General features: G+C 40.6%; 1 protein-coding gene across 1 annotated transcript in view; it reads left to right on the top strand.

The window, feature by feature from the left end:
- ube4a (ubiquitination factor E4A (UFD2 homolog, yeast)) overlaps window positions 1–17,810 on the top strand; it is a 57,351-nt gene that overhangs the window by 33,799 nt on the left and 5,742 nt on the right. The window contains exons 13-18 of the mRNA XM_072593407.1: window positions 5,058–5,245; window positions 11,085–11,185; window positions 12,221–12,334; window positions 13,029–13,203; window positions 15,887–16,067; window positions 17,033–17,180. Coding sequence (XP_072449508.1) covers window positions 5,058–5,245; window positions 11,085–11,185; window positions 12,221–12,334; window positions 13,029–13,203; window positions 15,887–16,067; window positions 17,033–17,180 — 907 coding nt within the window. The remainder of the gene's footprint in view (window positions 1–5,057; window positions 5,246–11,084; window positions 11,186–12,220; window positions 12,335–13,028; window positions 13,204–15,886; window positions 16,068–17,032; window positions 17,181–17,810) is intronic.

Below are 17,810 nucleotides of genomic sequence, written 5' to 3'. Positions count from 1 at the left end.
AATGGGTCTGGGTGGATTGCGCTTCAGTGGGTCGGTGTGCACTTGTTGGGCCGAAGGGCCTGTTTCCACACTGTAAGTAATCTAACTTTAGTAATCTAATCTAAGTGACAAAGAAGTTTGATGAAGACAGAATGGTAAATGTCAGCAAAACATTCGACAAGGTTCTGCGGGTAGACTGTTTAGTAAGTTAGATCAGATGGGATCTGGGGGGGGAGCTAGTCAATTGGATACAAAATTGACTTGAAGGTAGGAGACAGAAAGTGGTGGAGGAGGCTTGTTTTTCGGACTGGAGGCCCGTGACCAGTCATGTGTCACAAGGATCAGTGCAGGGTCTTATTTGTTTTTATCATATTTATATAAATGATTTAGATGTGAATGTAGGAGGCATGGTTAGTAAGTTTGCAGATGACAGCAAAATAGATGTTGTCGACAATCAAGAAGATTATCTCAGATTGCAACCGGATCTTGATCAGTTGGATTGAGGGGTGGCAGATAGAGTTTATTTTAGATATAAACGTGAGGTGTTCCATTTTGGTAAGGCAAACCAAGGCAGGACTTATATACATAATAGTAGGAAGCTGGGAAGTGTTGCCAAACAAAGAGACCTAGGGTGCAGATGCATAGTTCCTTCAAAGTGCAGTCACAAGTAGTCAGGGTGGTGAAGAAGGCATTTGGCATAACTGCCTCTATTGATCATAACATTGAGTGTAGGAGTTGGAACATCATGTTGTGGCTATCCAGGATATTGGTGCGACCATTTTTGAAATACTGCATACAAATCTTGTTGTCCTTCTATAGGAAGTATGTTGTGAAACTTGAAAGGATGCAGAGAAGATTTACAAGGATGTTGCCAGGGCTGCAGGGTGTGGGCTATAGGAAGAGGGTGAAAAGGCTGGGACCTTTTTTTTTGCAGCGTCGGAGGTTGAGGGGTAATCTTAGAGGTTTATAAAATCATGAGGGGCATAGACAGGGTGCATGGCTAAGATCTTATTTCCTAGAAAGCATAGGTTTAATGTGAGAGAAATAAGATTTAAAAAGGACCTTGACGGGCAACTTTTTCACGCAGAGGGTGGTGCGTGTATGGAATGGGCTGCCAGAAGAAGTGGTGGAGACTGGTAGAATTGCAGCATTTAAAAGGCATCTAGATGAATACATGAATATGAAGGCATTCGAGGATATGGACCAAATGCTAGCAAATGGGTCGAGATCAGATTGGGAAGTCTGGTCGGTGCAGATGAGTTGCTGTATGACTATGACTCTGTAAATAAGATGCAGTACAAGTTAAGTTGCAGGATCTGATCCTTTCCACTAGAGGAAGCTGTTGTTTTCTGCTCATGAGGTTCAGCAGTAAAGCTGTCTCTGTTTTGCTACCTTCCTGTAATAGAAACTTTCAGGCACTGGGAGATACAGTGGGGAAAAGCTGGACCCTGAAATACGGAAAAGGTGAACACCTATTCATTTGAAGTAATTGTTTATATTTATGCCATAAATTCCGTGAGCTCACTTAAGTTTTGACTTTATGTTGTTGTTATGAGATCTCCTATCTTGTATACTCCAATCTTATCTTCTCATACTTGAGGATTTTTTAAAACTCCAATCTTATCTACAGTAATCATACTTAGGGTTTTTTTTTGAAGAGAACTATTTTGTGTTGACATGTTCTGTTCTTAAGTAAGAACTAGTCTAAAATAGGTGCAGATTTTCCTTTCTTTAATCCAGTCTCTGTGCACGCCACACTTCAAAGACATTCTTGTAAATGTATTTCTACTGAAATAACTCATGCTGCTACGTGTATGTGTTAGTTAGCTTCACCTACACAAATGAGATAATTACCAAGCCTCATCTCCCACATCAACCCCAGGCTGGCTCTTCAATTGCAGCCATCTGCTGAGACCAAAGTTGTTCCTCAGAGAAACCACTGGCATTACAAATCAAGTCACCCAACTCAAATTCTGTGCACAGACATGAGTTTCTTGGTTACGTAAACATCAGTTTAAAACAATTGGTAAAAGTCTCACTGAATTCAAGAAGCCAATATAAATTTTGTTGCCAATAATTATATCTGTGCAAGTAATTTCAATGCATATTGCCTGTTTTAATTGAGCAAAATAGTCAGAAAATGGATTTTAATGCTCCATTTGGCAAATATAGAAAGCTGGAGTCACATACAGGCCTCCAAACAGCAGTCAGGAGCTGGGGTGCAAAATACACCAGGAGACAGAAAAGATGTTTCGGAAAGGCAAAATTACAGTCAATGTGGAGGATTTCAAAATGCAGGGAGACTGGAAAAATCAAGTTGATAGTGGATTGCAAGAAAAGGAATTTGTGGAATGTCTACCAGATGGCTTTCTGGAGCAGCTTGTAGAGGAGCCTACTCAGGAACAGGCAATACTGGATTTAGTGTTGTGCAGTGAGGCAGACTTAATAAGGGAGCTTAAGGTGAAGGAACCTTTCAGAGACAGTGATCATAACATGATTGAATTTAGTCTGCAATTTGAGAGGGAGAAGGTAGAATCAGAGGTAATAGTTTTACAGCTGAATAAAGGCATCGAAAAAGAGGCATGAGGGATGAGCTGGATAGATTTGACTGGGAGAGGTGCCAAGCAGGAAAGAAAGTGGAACATCAATTGCAGGAGCTTCTGGAATTAATTCAGGAGACACAGCAGAGATTCATCCTGAGAGAAAAGAAGTGTGGAATGAGGAAGGTGAGGCAACCAAGGCTGATGAGAGAAGTCAGGGATATCAGAAAAGCAAAAGAGAAAGCATATAAGGTGGTGAAGGGCAGTGGGAAACCAGAGGATTGAGAAGCTTACAAAGACCAACAGAGGGCAACAAAAAAAAGGAGGGAGAAGATTAAATATGTGGGTAAGCTAGCCAGTGATATAATGGAAAGACTGTAAGAATTTATTTAGATATATAAAGGGCAAAAGTGGACTTGGGCCAATTGAAAATGACACTGCAGTGATAGTACTGGGGAACAAAGAAATGGCTGAGCAACTGAATAATTACTTTGTGTCAGTCTTCACAGTGGAAGACGAGTAATTTCCCAAAAATTCAAGAGAGTGAGGGATAGAGCTGAGTATGGTGGCCATTGCCAAGGAGAAGGTGTTGGCAAAACTGAATGGCCTGAAGGTGGACCAGATGGACTACACCCCAAGTTCTAAGAAAGATAGCTGAAGGGATAGTGGTGATCTTTCAGGAATTGCTAGAATCAGGGAGAGTCCCAGAGGACTGGAAAGTTGTTAATGTGATACCCCTGTTTGAAAAGGGAGTAAAGCAAAAGACAGAAAATTACAGACCACTTAGCCTAACCTTGGTTGTGTATAAGATCCTGGACTCCATTATGAAGGGTGAGATTTCTGAATACTTGGAAATGTATGGTAAAATAGGACAAAGTCAGCATGGTTTCATCGAGGGGAGGTCATGCCTGATAAATCTGCTAGAATTCAATGATGAAATAACAGGTAGGTTAGACCAATCAGTGTCATCTACCTGGACTTCAAGAAGGCCTTTGACAAGGTGCTGTGCAAGAGGCTACTGAGTAATATAAGGGCCCATGGTGTTAGAGGCAAGATGGTAGCAGCTTGGCTGTCTAGCAGGAGATAAAAGGGTCCTATTCATGATGGCACCCCATGACAAGTGGTGTTCTGCAAGGCTCAGTGTTGAGACCACAAATTTTCATTTTATACATTAACGATCTAGATGAAGGAACTGAGGGCATTCTGGCTACGTTTACAGACAATATAAAGATAGGTAGAGGAACAGGTAGTATCGAGGAGGCGGGGAAGCTGCAGAAGGATTTGGACAGGTTAGGAGAGTGGGCAAAGAAGCAGCAGGTGGAGTACAATATGGGAACGTGAGAGGTCATGGACTTTGGTAGGAAGAATAGAGGCAAGGAGGAGAAAATGGGGAGAAAATTCTGAAGTCTGAAGTGCAAAGAGACTTGGAGGTTCTTGTCCAGGATTCTCTCAAGGTAAACTTGCAGGTTGAGTCAGTAATTAGGAAGGTAAAGCAATGGTGGCATTTATTTTGAGAGGACTTGAATATAAAAGCAGGGATGTACTTCTGAGGCTCTGGAAGGCTCTGGTCAGGTCTCATTGGAGTATTGTGCGCAGTTTTGGGCCCCATATCTCAGGAAGGATGTACTGGTCCTGGAGTGTGTTCAGAGGAGGTTCATGAAAATGGTCCCAGGAATGAAACGCTTAACATATGAGGAATGTTTGAGGCCTCTAAGTCTATATGCAATGGAGTTTAGAAGGATGAAGGGGGATCTAATAGAAAATTACAGGATACTGATTGTCCTGGATAGAGTGGATGTTGGGAAGATCTTTCCATTGGTAAGACCAGGGCCTGAGGGCACAGCCTTGAGTAAAGGGAAGACCTCTTAGAATGAAGATGAGGAGAAACTTATTCAGCCAGAGATTGGTGCATCTATGGAATTCACTGCCACAGAAGCTGTGGAGGTCAGGACATTGAGTATGTTGAAGACTGAGATAGATAGGTTCTTGATTGTCAAGGTGATCAAGGGTTATGGGGAGATTAGGGAGAAGAAACTTATCAGCTATGATTGATTGGCCAGAGCAGACTTGGGCTGAATGGCCTGACTTCTGCTCTTATGTCTTATAGTCTATTGTTCCTGAAAAAAAAAGCATACAAGAAAAGATGTTCTCTGCAGTAAAATTTGCAGCAATGAGGGTTACACAAAGATCTTTTAATCTGTAATATTGGTCCACGTTGTCACTAGATTTTCCATTAAGTTCAAGTTTGGACTTTTGAAGTTGGTGGAAGGTGGGATTTTAACAGCTTAAACTGAGTTAAACATACTACACCAAGGCCTAAAATATTTTTATTAAATTTTTGTATTAAAATATTTTTCAATAATGTATTGAAGGCATGACACCCAAAAAACCTTCCAACAAGACCAATTGATTATTTTGTGAGATTTTTAATTGTTCAATTTAATTTGTTTGTGCAGTCTAAGTCTGAATAACTGGATTATGTTTGTTGCTTGATCAAAACACCTTTTTCTTTCCTTCCCTCCTTGTGTTCTCTCTTAGGATGAAGAACCCTCACTTGCGAGCGAAGCTGGCTGAGGTCCTTGAGGCTGTGATGCCTCACATGGAGCAAGTGCAGAACCCAATGATCAGCAGCATGTTCCACCGGCAACGTGTCTTCAGCTCATACCAACACGCACACTATCTCGCTGAAGCACTTATCAAAGTGTTTGTGGACATTGAATTTACAGGTAGGTTTGAAACATAGAGTAAATGCCAGAATTATAATGTTTACTCGACTTTTAAAGTTCTTCTTTGGCTGTGAAGCACAATTGGAATGCCCTGACTTTGAGAGAGGCACAACATGAACAAAACCATTCCACTTTGAGAGAGTACACTTCTCTTTTCCAACAGAACTGCCGGAATTAAGTTATACTTTCATTAATTGCAATGCTTTCCCAGAGAGAATGAAATTTGATTTCTATGCGCACATCCTTGTCCATGTGCAGTCACTGTGGCATGTAAACCCAGAACAACACACCAGGAAGAGAGAATGCAGGGCAAGAACTACAAGACTTATATGCAAGACAAGCATTCTAACAGTGATTAATGCTAAAGTGTTCAGAATGTAGATATCAGAGTACACTGGGTTAGAAGACTTGAATAAATGAGTGTGCAGACTAAACTCGAGTACTAGAGATTGCAGAACACAACTCTTTTAGATTTGCCTTAATTGTACAGGATCTTGGGTACTTTTGTCTCTGCCATGCATCTCTACCTTTACCCTGACCAAGAAGGAAAGAGTAAATCATCATGGCACAAGTTCAAAACTTGACAAGATAAGGCAGTTTAAATCGAGTATAGATAGTAAATACTTAAAACGCACTTTAAAAAAAACACAGCTGACTCAATTCTCATATGATTGCATAATGTTACAAAGTCAGGCATGTTCCACCTGGCTGATACTTACACCTTCATATCTTTGCTAGAGTCATCTTGTGGTTGTGCTAATGGCCAATGAATGCAGATTACTCAGAGACAGTAACTGTAGAAGCACTAACTGTACTAAAGCTAATTGTAGTTAAAGTTAACAAAAGAAGCTTTTGCTTCTACATATTAACAATTTTTAAAAACAAGAAGGACCACACAAACACCACATTCAGACCCTGTTCTATGCTATGAGAATTGTTCTCAGTTAGGACAGCAGCAAGAGAATTAAAATTAACATATCTTCTGGATTAGATAGGAAATAAAATCAGGCGGAACAGCTCCAGGAAATGTATATGCAGATTTTGACTGAGAGCAGGATTGTCATATGACAAGAAACATGAGTTTGACTGGGACAACACTACTATTATAGGACAAGCCAACAGAGAACAGCCAGGGAATTCCTAGAAGCATGGCACTCATCCACAGATTCAATCAATAAGCACATCGACCTGGACCCAGTATACTGGCCACTGCAACGGACAGCTGGAACTGACAACCGGAAGCGGCAAATTCAAACCACTACAAATGCCGGAGGAAAGATCGCAGAGGCGCTTCACAGGAGGCTCCCAAGCACTGAGGATGTCACCTAGACAGGGGATGAAACGTCTGCAACACAAATTCCCAGCTTGGTGAACAGAACTGCAACAATAAGAAGGGGATGATCACCTTGATGGGATGGTACTGTAGGTCTCCTATCTTCAAGCCAGTTTTGTATCCAGTTGACTCATTCCCCCTGGATTCCATTTGATCTAACCATGCTAACCAGGCTACCATACAGAACCATGTTGAATGCCTTGCTGAAGCCCATATAGACAATGTCTACTGCTTTGTCTTCATCAGTCTTCTTTGTAACTTTTTAATCAACCTTAATCAAGTTAGTGATAAATGATTTCCCACTCTCAAAGCCAAGTTGACTATCCCTAATCAGTCTTTGCCTTTCCAAATGCATGTAAATCCTGTTCCTCAGAATCCTCTCCCACAACTTACCCACCACTGATGTCAGGCTCACCGGTCTATAGTTCCCTGGCTTTTCCACACCACCTTTCTTAAATAGCGGCACCAAATTAGCCACACTCCAGTTTTTCTGCACCTCACCCATGGCTATCCATGATACAAATATCTCGGCGAGTGGCTGAGCATTCTCTTCTCTAGCTGGTGATGTTGTTGAACGGAGACACGTTCAGGTCCATAGTTCTTTGCAAGTTATGTCACAGGTGGTTAAAATGGTGTTTAGCATGCTTGCCTTCATTGCTCAAACCATTGAGCATGGGGGATGTTTGTATAGGACATTGGTGAGGCCACTTTTTGAGTACTGTGTCCAGTTCTGGTCACCCTGCTATAGGAAGGATATTATTAAATTGGAGATGGTTCAGAAAAGATTTACCTGGATGTTGCCAGAGAGTGAGTTAAAAAAATAGGCTGGATAGGCTCGAATGTTTTTTGCTGGAGTATAGGAGGTTAAGGGGATATCTTATAGAGGTTTATAAAATCATGAGAGGTATGGATAAGGTGAATAGCAAAGATCTTTTCCCGAAGGTGAGGGAGTTCAAAACGTGGAGGCATACCTTTAAGGTGAGAGGAGTAAGATTTAAAAAGAACCTGAGGGGCAGCTTTTTCACACAGTGATTTGTATGTGGAATGGACTGCCAGAGGAAGTGGTAGATGTAGGTATAGTTACAACATTTAAGAGACAGTTAGGTACATGAGTAAGAAAGGTTTAGAAGGGTATGGTCCAAAATGAAGGCAAATGGGACTCGTATAGTTTAGGAAACTTGATCGGCATGGATGAGTTGGAACAAGTGTCTGTTTCTGTGCCCTATGAATCTGAGATTATGGCTGATCTGTTAATCCCCAACCCACGTTCTTGCCTTTTCTCCATAACCATTGCATCCCTTACTGATTAAAAATTTGTGCATCTCAGGCTTGAATATATTTAGCGACCTTAATACTGCTATGGACCAAATCAGAACCCCTTCAAGTATATCCAGGAGATAGCTTATACCCTAACTTCTATCTTATTGAAGGTGTTGTGTTCCAGAATTAATTTGATTGGTCACATCACTTGACTTTAAGCAAAGCACATTTTATTCTTACCTCTGATTAAACAACAAACAGAAGAAAGAATTGGAAAACATAACAGAATAATAGATTATTTGACGACTGAACAGTAACTATTCCAATGCAGTAACATCCCATAAACACACCGTTGGCAAAGGCAAATTCAGTAAAATAGATTGTCTCACATTTGATCTGTCTCTGGTTCACAAAAAAACCCACAAAATTGTGCAGGGAGATGGATGGCAGCTTTCACAAGCAACTTCAAAACACCAGCAACTGAAAACTAAACTACAACCCTGGTTCTGTGGGAGCCTGACTCCACCAATTCATGCTGCTTCTATTGTTCGAATGTAAAAACAAAAATCCCAAATCTCTCAAGCTGTTTACTTTATTGTCTTGGAGGGGTCAACTTGCACTTCTGTTTCAAAACCTCTCCAAAAGTAACCAACACAAATTACACCTCTTTAGATTAGATTTCCTACAGTGCGGAAACAGGCCCTTCAGCCCAACCAGTCCACACCGACCCTCCAAAGAGTAACCCACCCAGACCCATTTCCCTCTGACTAATGCACTTTTCAGTATGGGCAATTTAGCTTGGCCAATTTACCTGACCTGCACATCTTTGGACTGTGGGAGGAAACCGGAGTACCTGGAGGAAACCCATGCAGACACTGGGAGAGTGTGCAAACTCCACACAAACTGTCACCCGAGGCTGGAATCGAACCTGGGACCCTGGTGCTGTGAGGCAGCTGTGCTAACCACTGAACCACCATGCCGCCCCAAATCATAGTCTTGTCACAATACGTAATACTCAACAGCGCTTGCTGGTAAAGAATTGCACAGATTCACTACACTGAGAGAGAAGATATCCCTTCTCATATCTGTGTTAGATGGGTGTCCCTTTATTCTGAGATTATACTCTCCGTTCGTCGATTGGAGAGCACAACCTTTCTGCATTTACTCTGTCATGTTCCCTAAGAACCTTGTATGTTTCAATTAGTTTGCCTCTCATTCTTCTAAATTCCAAAGGGTGCACAGGCTTTCTTATAAAACATGTTCTCCATTACCAGTATCAGCCTGGTGAACCTCCTTGGACTCTCCAATATCAGTATATTTGCTTGCATAAGGCATCTACAATTAAATAAGTATTCCAGCAGACGTCTAACTAGTGCTTCACAGAGCTTTACAAAATTTCCAAACTTTTATATTCCATTCCCTTTGAAAAAAAACCAACATTCCTTTTGGCTTCCTTATTACCCGCTGAACTTGGATACGAGTTTTTCGTGATTCATTGTCAAGGATTCCCGGACCTCTCTGGTCTGTAGCTTTCTGCCATGTTTCTCCGTTTAAAAATATATATAGCTTCTCTATCTGCTAAAGTGTATAAATTCACATTTCCCAACATTATATTCCACCTGTCAAATTTTTGCCCACTCACTTAAATCGGCCTATAATCCTCTGCAGATTCTGTCAAAAAGTGTGGCACTGGAAAAGCACAGCCAGTCAGGCAGGGTCTGAGGAGCAGGAGATTTGACATTTTGAGCATAAGCTCTTCATCAGGAATGTCATTCCTGATGAAGAGGTTATGCTCAAAACATCGGTTCTCCAGCTGTTTGGATGCTGCCTGACCAGCTGTGCTTTTCCAGTGCCACACTTTTTTTTACTGATTTCCAGATTCTGCAGCCCTCACTTTCTCTGTGTCATTGTCACCAGTTGTCTTCCCACTTATTTTTGGGTAATGTGCAAACTTGCCGATTAGTACATCCATTCTCCTGCTTTAATGCCTGAGCTTCTCTAAATACTTAATTGTGATTGGGAAATTACTGAGCAGGAGCTAAGTATTTCCATGCAAGATAATTGAAAGGGAGACTGTACTCATTCAGCCTTCCCTGGAAATGAATGAATGTGGTTTCGGCTGGTGAATGGTAATGGGTCACCAGAGATGTAGAGTGGCAGAAAGGTTAAATTAAAAGTGTTACTGGGACCAGTGATGACTTTGTTCAGACCCACTCATGAAGTCACAAAACATTTAAGACCAAGTGCTAAGTCAAGCCCACATGACTGAGTCACAGCTGTACAGACCCTTCACTCCCAATTGTCCACGCCGATCAGATATCCTAAATTAATCCAGCATTTGGCCCATATCCCTCCAAATCTTTCCTATTCATATACACATCCAGATGCCTTTTAAATGTTGTAATTGTACCAGCCTTCACCACTTCCTCTGGCAGTTCATTCCGTGAACACACCCCCCTCTTGCGTGAAAAAGTTGCCCCTCAGGTTCCCTTTTAAAGATTTCCCCCCTCGCCTTAAACCTGTGCCCTCTGGTTTTGGACTCCCCTACCTTGGGGAAAACACCTTAACTACTCACTCTATCCACTCCCCTCACAATTTTATAAACTTCTATAAGGTCACTCCTCAGGCTCCATCACTCCAGGGAGACTAGCCAGCCTATTCAGCCTCTCCCTATCTGAGGATTGTGTAACAAAGAAAGATTAGAGGAAAATTGGTTGTCAGGAGTGAAACAGAATAACAGAAAGAGGATCACATCTTCATAAAGTAGGAAAAGGTATGGAAAAGGTAAATCCAGAGTGTCATATAAACTCTACAATAACAATAGGAGATATGATTGCACGATCAGGTTTCGGAAAGGTAAGGTAGGACTGAAGTTTGAATTCTTCTCGTGTATACAATTTTAAATAGTTTTGGTACATTAAAGAAAAGCCTAGTATTAAAAATGTTGGATACTCTGGCCTGTGGGAGGGATGAAGGTTTGGCAAGAATAATGAGCAAATATTGGTAGAAGCTCATCTCTGTCTGAAATTTCAGTAAGTTGGCAGCAGATGAACATCAGATTACCAGTGCTGCTGGAACCAATACTGGATGATGGCCTGTGTTCCAGAGATCTGCCTTTTCCGTCATGTATTCTCCTTTATTAGTCAGTTTCCCACTGACAACTTGAACTTGTCAGCTAATGCCAAACAATGAGAGTCCAGATTTAATTCTGAAAATGATCACTGTTAATGTTTCATCTGCTTCTAGGTGACCCACATCAGTTTGAACAGAAGTTTAACTACAGGCGGCCCATGTATCCTATCCTAAAATATATGTGGGGATATGATCACTACAGGCAAAGCATCAAGGTCTGTCTTATTTTAATTGAATGTATTTTCTTATCCCATCAAATTGTGTATTAAGTATGCTTTTTAAATTCAATCCATTTGAACTATTTTAGATACATAATACCCTTTGAGATATGTTGTGATATACCTCTGGAGCAAATTGGATCTGAACCTGGTTCAGAGGCCGGGACACCGACACTGACACTGCACTACAAGCGCTTTCTCCTTCAATTTTATTCTACTCTCAAGATGGAAACGAGGTGTAGTTATGCATTTTATACCCAGAACACTAAATAATTGAGTGAATGATATTTATCTTTACCAACACAGACTAACAGTTTTGCTCAAATTCTGTGGGATTTGTAGTCTAGTCATAGCAAGCATTAAAAAAAAAGGATAGCGGAGGAGGAGGGAATGAAGACCATGGAAATTCCATCATCGTTTCTAGTAGGGATCTTCTCATTGGCTTCTCAGATCATAATCTGTACATTCAAGTGTGCGTGGCTTCTTTTAAAGCACAATGCTATTGAAAAACACCCATTGAGTCAATTGCACTGGTTACCTGTCAAGTTTGCTTTGAGTTTAGAGCAGTTTGGCTCATTGTCTAACTAGCTTGAAATTTGACCTGATACTCTTGGTTTAGAATCTCAGAGCAGGACTATGTAGCCGGTATGGGAAATTGATTGCCACACTCATGCCGCAAGGGATGCTTTCTAATCTTGGGATGCAAGGCTAAGGTTGGATTGAGTAGGATGAGCATAACTGTTGTATTGCTGCTTGGCTTGGAGTGCCGAAAGCAGCTGATTCATGCCAGTCCCGGAAAGTGTTGCATTCGTCAAAACCAATTTCCTTCATCTTGAAAAAGGCAAACATTTAAATGTAATGAACAGGAGCATTAACCTTGATGTGGTATTGAAGGTCCTCCAAGAAGTTCCGATCTACCGTCTAAGCACTTTTTGCATGCAATTCTGTCAACAAGTTTGGTAATGCAATGGCTTAAGTTATTATCAAACTTTCAACTATGAATTATTTGTCCTGTTTGTGGTTACCTTGCAGAGTTTAGCTGACTATGCATTTGACAATTTGGAAGCAATGAACCCTCCTCTTTTCCTCCGATTTCTGAATTTGCTCATCAATGATGCCATCTTTCTGCTGGATGAAGCTATCCAGGTAGATTAGTGCTTTGATTCTTGTTTTAACATCATTCAGGTGCATACTTGTCTCTCCTCACATTAAGAAAACAAGATGAAGACACAGAGTGATCAATTTAATAACATTATATTATTTTCCACCTTTCTTTCCCCCTCTTCTCGACTCATTATTGGGACTCAGTTACCCAAGGGTTCCCTCTAAAATAGCAATTCTTAATTTGAGAGGCATCAGACTGTTGGATTGTTGAGGGGACCGTAGTTGAGCCTAGTCAGACATCTGTACTTTCCAGCTAGAGTTCCCTGATGGTTCAGGGCAGGCTGATTTTGTTTTTTTTTTCCTTAGTCTTGGCATATTGGGGGTGGTGATGATAATGCCTGAAGTAATTCCTTGGTTGAAATTGACTAAAGACGATGGATTTGCAAGTGTTACTTTCCCCCCTTTAAGTTTGGGACTGCACCACATGGTGTATTTCACCAGTAAACCAGTGGAGCAACTGAAGTGGCGATAAACAGTTGCATTTCTGATTCGTCTTTTCAAAAGAAGAGTCGTTCGGTAGAAATTAGCAAGTAAGATAATTGCAGCAAACTGCCAAGTGATCTTACCGACTGGAAATTAACGTTGTTTTGACTCTGTCTCCATAGCATTTTCAGTTTGAAAGTCGTGCATGAACTAGTTTGTTATTTGAAGGATTTTATTTTGTTAAACTTTGCAGTATTTAAGCAAGATTAAAATCCAGCAGATTGAGAAGGATAGAGGAGAATGGGATAACTTGCCCACCGAAGCTCGGAGGGAAAAGGAGGGCAACCTTCAAATGTTTGGGCAGCTGGCTCGCTTCCATAACATTATGTCTAATGAAACGATCGGTACTTTGGCATTCCTTACTTCAGGTCAGTACATTTGAAATGAAGTAAAAACAAGTGGAGTGGAGCTTTGGGATTTGACATGATGTTGAAAGGTTATGCCTTTAAGGGTTTTTGTAAACACCAGGCAGATTTGAGTCTCCTGTTGTTTGCAGGCTGGGTGTCTGATAAATCTGTAGGGGTTGTAAAATATGGAATTTTTTTTAAGCAGTTGAGAAGAACAAAATGTGATACAATGACGTTCAATTCACTAACTTAGAAATTATTGTGGTCTAGAATACATTGCCTAAAATAGCTGCAGTAACAGATTTAGCAGTAACTTTCATAAGACAATTGGATAATAGCATAAATTAAGAGAAAATGCAAGTTTTCTGCTGAAAGAATAGGAGTCAAGGAGTAACCAGATTATTCTTTCACAGAGCTAGCACAGGCAAGATGAGCTGAGTTCTCACCACCTGTAGTTTATGACACTATAAAATTGAAAGGAAAATTAACTTTAAAATAAAAAGAACTATGGATGCTGGAAATTGGAAACAAAAACAGAAATTGCTGGAAAAGCTCAGCAGGTCTGGCAGCATCTGTGGGGAGAAATCAGAGTTAACGTTTCGGGTCCAGAGACCCTTCCTCAGAACGTGGTCACTACTCCCCAAACGTTAACTCTGATTTCTCTCCTCAGATGCTGCCAGACCTGCCGAGCTTTTCCAGCAATTTCTGTTTTTGTTTTTAAGATATGTAAGTTCACTCACCTGGAAAGAAATGACTGTAGTACTGATCACAGCACAAATCAAGTATTTTGGCATTAAAACATATCATGGCTGAGAAGTCCCAGGGAGCTGCATAATTTTAAATTACAGTACATTCACTCATGCCATCATCCAGTCTCCCACGAGCTGAGGTTGTGGTGCTTCTGAGGAGCATAAGAAAAGAATTTGATGTAGCAAGGCCACTGGTTGAAACATGTATCTGCCCATCTTTTTCCGCAAGCTTCAGCCTATAAAAAATAAAAGGACATAAATATATAAATTTAGGAAATTAATCCATTTTCTTTTGGGAGGAAATGGGGTTCACATTAGTGTCCACAGCAAGAATCTGAATGGGTTTCAAGCCTTCTTGAGATTTGAGCAGTTTATCTGAAGCTGTGATCCCAGTATGAAACCTTGCTCAGTAGGAGCACAAGTCAAAGATTGGTGTGCTCCTGAAGGACCAATCCTCATCCCTATATGTGTGCACTTCAACCTGCAGTCCACTCTCACCCACCCCAAGTGCTGCCTTGCTGAATTTTCCCCACTAAGTCAGAGTAATTCTCCAACTATCTATATTTTTTTTGATGCCCGAGATAGTGGGTCACAATTTTCAGTAAACAATCAACTCTGTTGACATTCCAAGAATGTTCCACCTTGTGAGAGAAATTAGAACCAGGGCATAGCTGTTTAAAGATCCAGGATCTTATTTGAGATGGAGATGAGGAACAAATGTTTTCTCTCAGTGGATCTATGGATTCTGTTCCCCTGAGTGGTGGAGGGATGGTCATTGAATATTTTTAAAGCAGCATAGATTGACTCCCTTATTAGTGAAGAATTGAAGGTTGTAGGAGTAGGAAGCAAAATAAAGTTGAGGCCACCACAGTTAGATCAACCATGATCTTGTTGAATGGTAGAGCAAGCTCAAGGAGCAAAATGGCCAAAACATGCTTCTAGTTTGTATGTTCATAAAACTGATCCTTAGCTCTAGCTGTCTAATGATTCCCACTGAATACAGTGGAAAACAGAAAGGCAATAGGATCAGAGGGCTTGTCATGAACGTAATTCTGTAGTAGAGAAGTATTGCAAAGATGTTCAGGAAAGCTGTGAACATAGAGGCTGCTCCAGAATTAAAGACATCAAATATTTTTTGATATTAATGCTTAAGAATACCTTGAATCATGAAGTATTTTAATTGACTTATAAAGTGAGATTGTAGGTAATGGTCTCCTGTCGAGTATTCATTGCCTTTGCCCAGAGTGTACTGTGAATTAACCCCATTTTCTGAAGTAGCTGCCACGAGGCAAGTTCATGTTCCCACTTTTATTGGGGGTCGGTCATGGTGCTATCTCATCACTAATGTGCTATACATTGCTGCTGTGCCACTTTGGTACATAGAACCATATCTGTGCAATATTAGCTATTGTTTATGCCCAAATGGACAATCTCCTATCAGTAAGAGATTATTCAGCCATTTGAAGTTTGCTTTGTCATTCAGTTTGGTTTAATCCGTACCTCAACTCCATTAATTCCCCATGACTCCATATCTCTAGCTATTCCTACTCAACTAGGAGGTCCAAAATTTGATTGTTGGACTGTACTGAGTTAGTTGAATTCAGCTTGGCGGCAGTTGGGATGTTGCTGCTGATCTGTGTGTCATGGGTTGGAAAGTGAAAATTCTTACTCTTGTTTTATTCCAAGCCACTGTTTGTTGACCCTGGATATTGAATGCAGATCTGAGCTCAGCTATGACTTTTTCCCCAGTTAAACTGTGTGCCAGCAATTAGGCAAAAGAATGAATAGTGGTCCATTTGGGAGTTCTAATGGATAATCAATGTATCCTGGAAATTTACTCCAGCAAGAGTTGGCACAAGCTGGAGAGGAAGGATGTTTGGACAAAATATGTTTGTATATGAAAGCTAGCAAAACACTGTAATATTTTAGTTACGTATTATGATTCCCTCTAACAGAAATTAAAGCTTTGTGTGTGCATCCCATTCTTGCTGAGCGGATCATCTCAATGCTGAACTACTTTCTCCAGCACTTAGTTGGACCTAAAATGGGGGCCCTTAAGGTGAAGGATTTCAGTGAGTTTGACTTCAAGCCACAACAGTTGGTGTCTGACATTTGCACCATCTATTTGAACTTGGGGTAAGTGACAGCAGTTCAACAAGATACAAATTCCAACTTGTAACAAATTGCTTGACTTGTCTCTGAATATGGTGAGTTAATGCCTAATTACAAAAGACTGTCAGGAGGGTTCTGAGAGCTGAGAATGTTGCAAAATACATAACCTGTGGTCTGGCACTTTTTCCTTGGAAATGTTTAGTCAACATCAGAGTTATTACTGCAATTAGGAGTCACGATAGTGGAAAGTACAACAAAATAAGTTTCTCCCCTCTCTCACTTCAAATCCTTTCAGTCTCTTTGCATATATTCCCTTTCAATTGTTAGGTTAACCTGGATGCTATTTTAACATGCTTTTAAATTATTGCAGTAGTGATTACTTTAAGTTGGATAAGCAAGAGTTTCTTTTCATATGAATATCTGTACATTTGAAATGAATGTATAGATGAAATTAAAAGTCAGGCTACTGATTGTCTCCGAAGTTTCATACTTTTTACTTGCTGGTTACATATGTGAGAACAGAGCAGAATAAGCAACATTAAACGATAATATTGAAATATAAACAAAGTACTCTAGATGCTGTAAATCTGAAACAAAAACAGAAGGCATTGGAATACTGAGCAGATTTTGTAGTAGAGAGAGAAACCGTGTTGAATTTCAAATTGAAAATGATTCCTCAGAGCTGAAGAAGAGTCATATTCACCTTGAAATATTGAGTCTTTGAGATTGGCTTCAGCAATGTGAGTATTTGCTGTTACCTTCACCATTTTGATTCTGCGTTTGGAATGCCATTGTTTAAATGCACACACTTGTGTACCATAACATTCCATGTCTAAATTTTTATTTTTACTTACTGGGCAAGACTGCAAGTACAATAAATTTACTCGCCGTGTCCTTGATATTTAGGATTGAAGCCAAGTAAAATATTTAGAAATAATTGGCTGCCTTAGCTACTCGTTCTAAACTCCTCCCTCATGTTCTTCTATCAGAGTGAAAGAGAGTTTCTGTGCCACTGTACCAAAGGATGGGCGTTCCTATTCCCCAATGTTGTTTGCACAGACTGTGAGGGTGCTGAAGAAGATCAACAAACCAGGCAACATGATCATGGCTTTCAGTGAACTGGCTGATAAAGTAAAGGTATGTCCCTTTAAGAATGAATCAGGATATCTGACAGAAATAGCAGAAAACAACTGATGCCTATTGGATGCATACATCTCAGGGCTGATTTTCAGACTCTTGTGACACAGTGTTGGTGTCCCTATCACTGAGCCAGAAGATTCAGGTTCAAGTCCTGCCTGTTCCTGAAGTATGTACTAACGTCTCTGAACAGGAAGATTTAAAAATATTTAAGGGCTCGTTTTAGGGCTGTTGTGACACAGTGGTAATGTCTCTGCCTCTGAGACCAGAGACCTGGGTTCAGGTTCTGCTTTCTCTAGAGGTGTGCAAAAACACCTCTGATCAGGTTGATTAGAAAATCTGAGAGCTGATTTTCTGTAATGGGGAAGTTGGTTAGGAAGAGGAGAGAAAAGGCTGGTGGTTGGGAAATAATCAATGTAAATAAACTGTGACATAGACATGATTTCCCATGCACAAGGCCATGTTGACTATCCCTAATCAGTCCTTGCCTTTCCAAATACATGTACATCCTGTCCCTCAGGATTCCCTTCAACAACTTGCCCACCACCGACGTCAGGCTCACTGGTCTATAGTTCCCTGGCTTGTCCTTTCCACCCTTTTTAAACAGTGGCACCACGTTAGCCAACCTCC

This window comes from Chiloscyllium punctatum, chromosome 23 (assembly GCF_047496795.1).
Source record: "Chiloscyllium punctatum isolate Juve2018m chromosome 23, sChiPun1.3, whole genome shotgun sequence".
NCBI lineage: Eukaryota > Metazoa > Chordata > Chondrichthyes > Orectolobiformes > Hemiscylliidae > Chiloscyllium > Chiloscyllium punctatum.
Note: the sequence above shows the minus strand (reverse complement) of the source record. Positions and strands in the feature narration are given on the sequence as shown.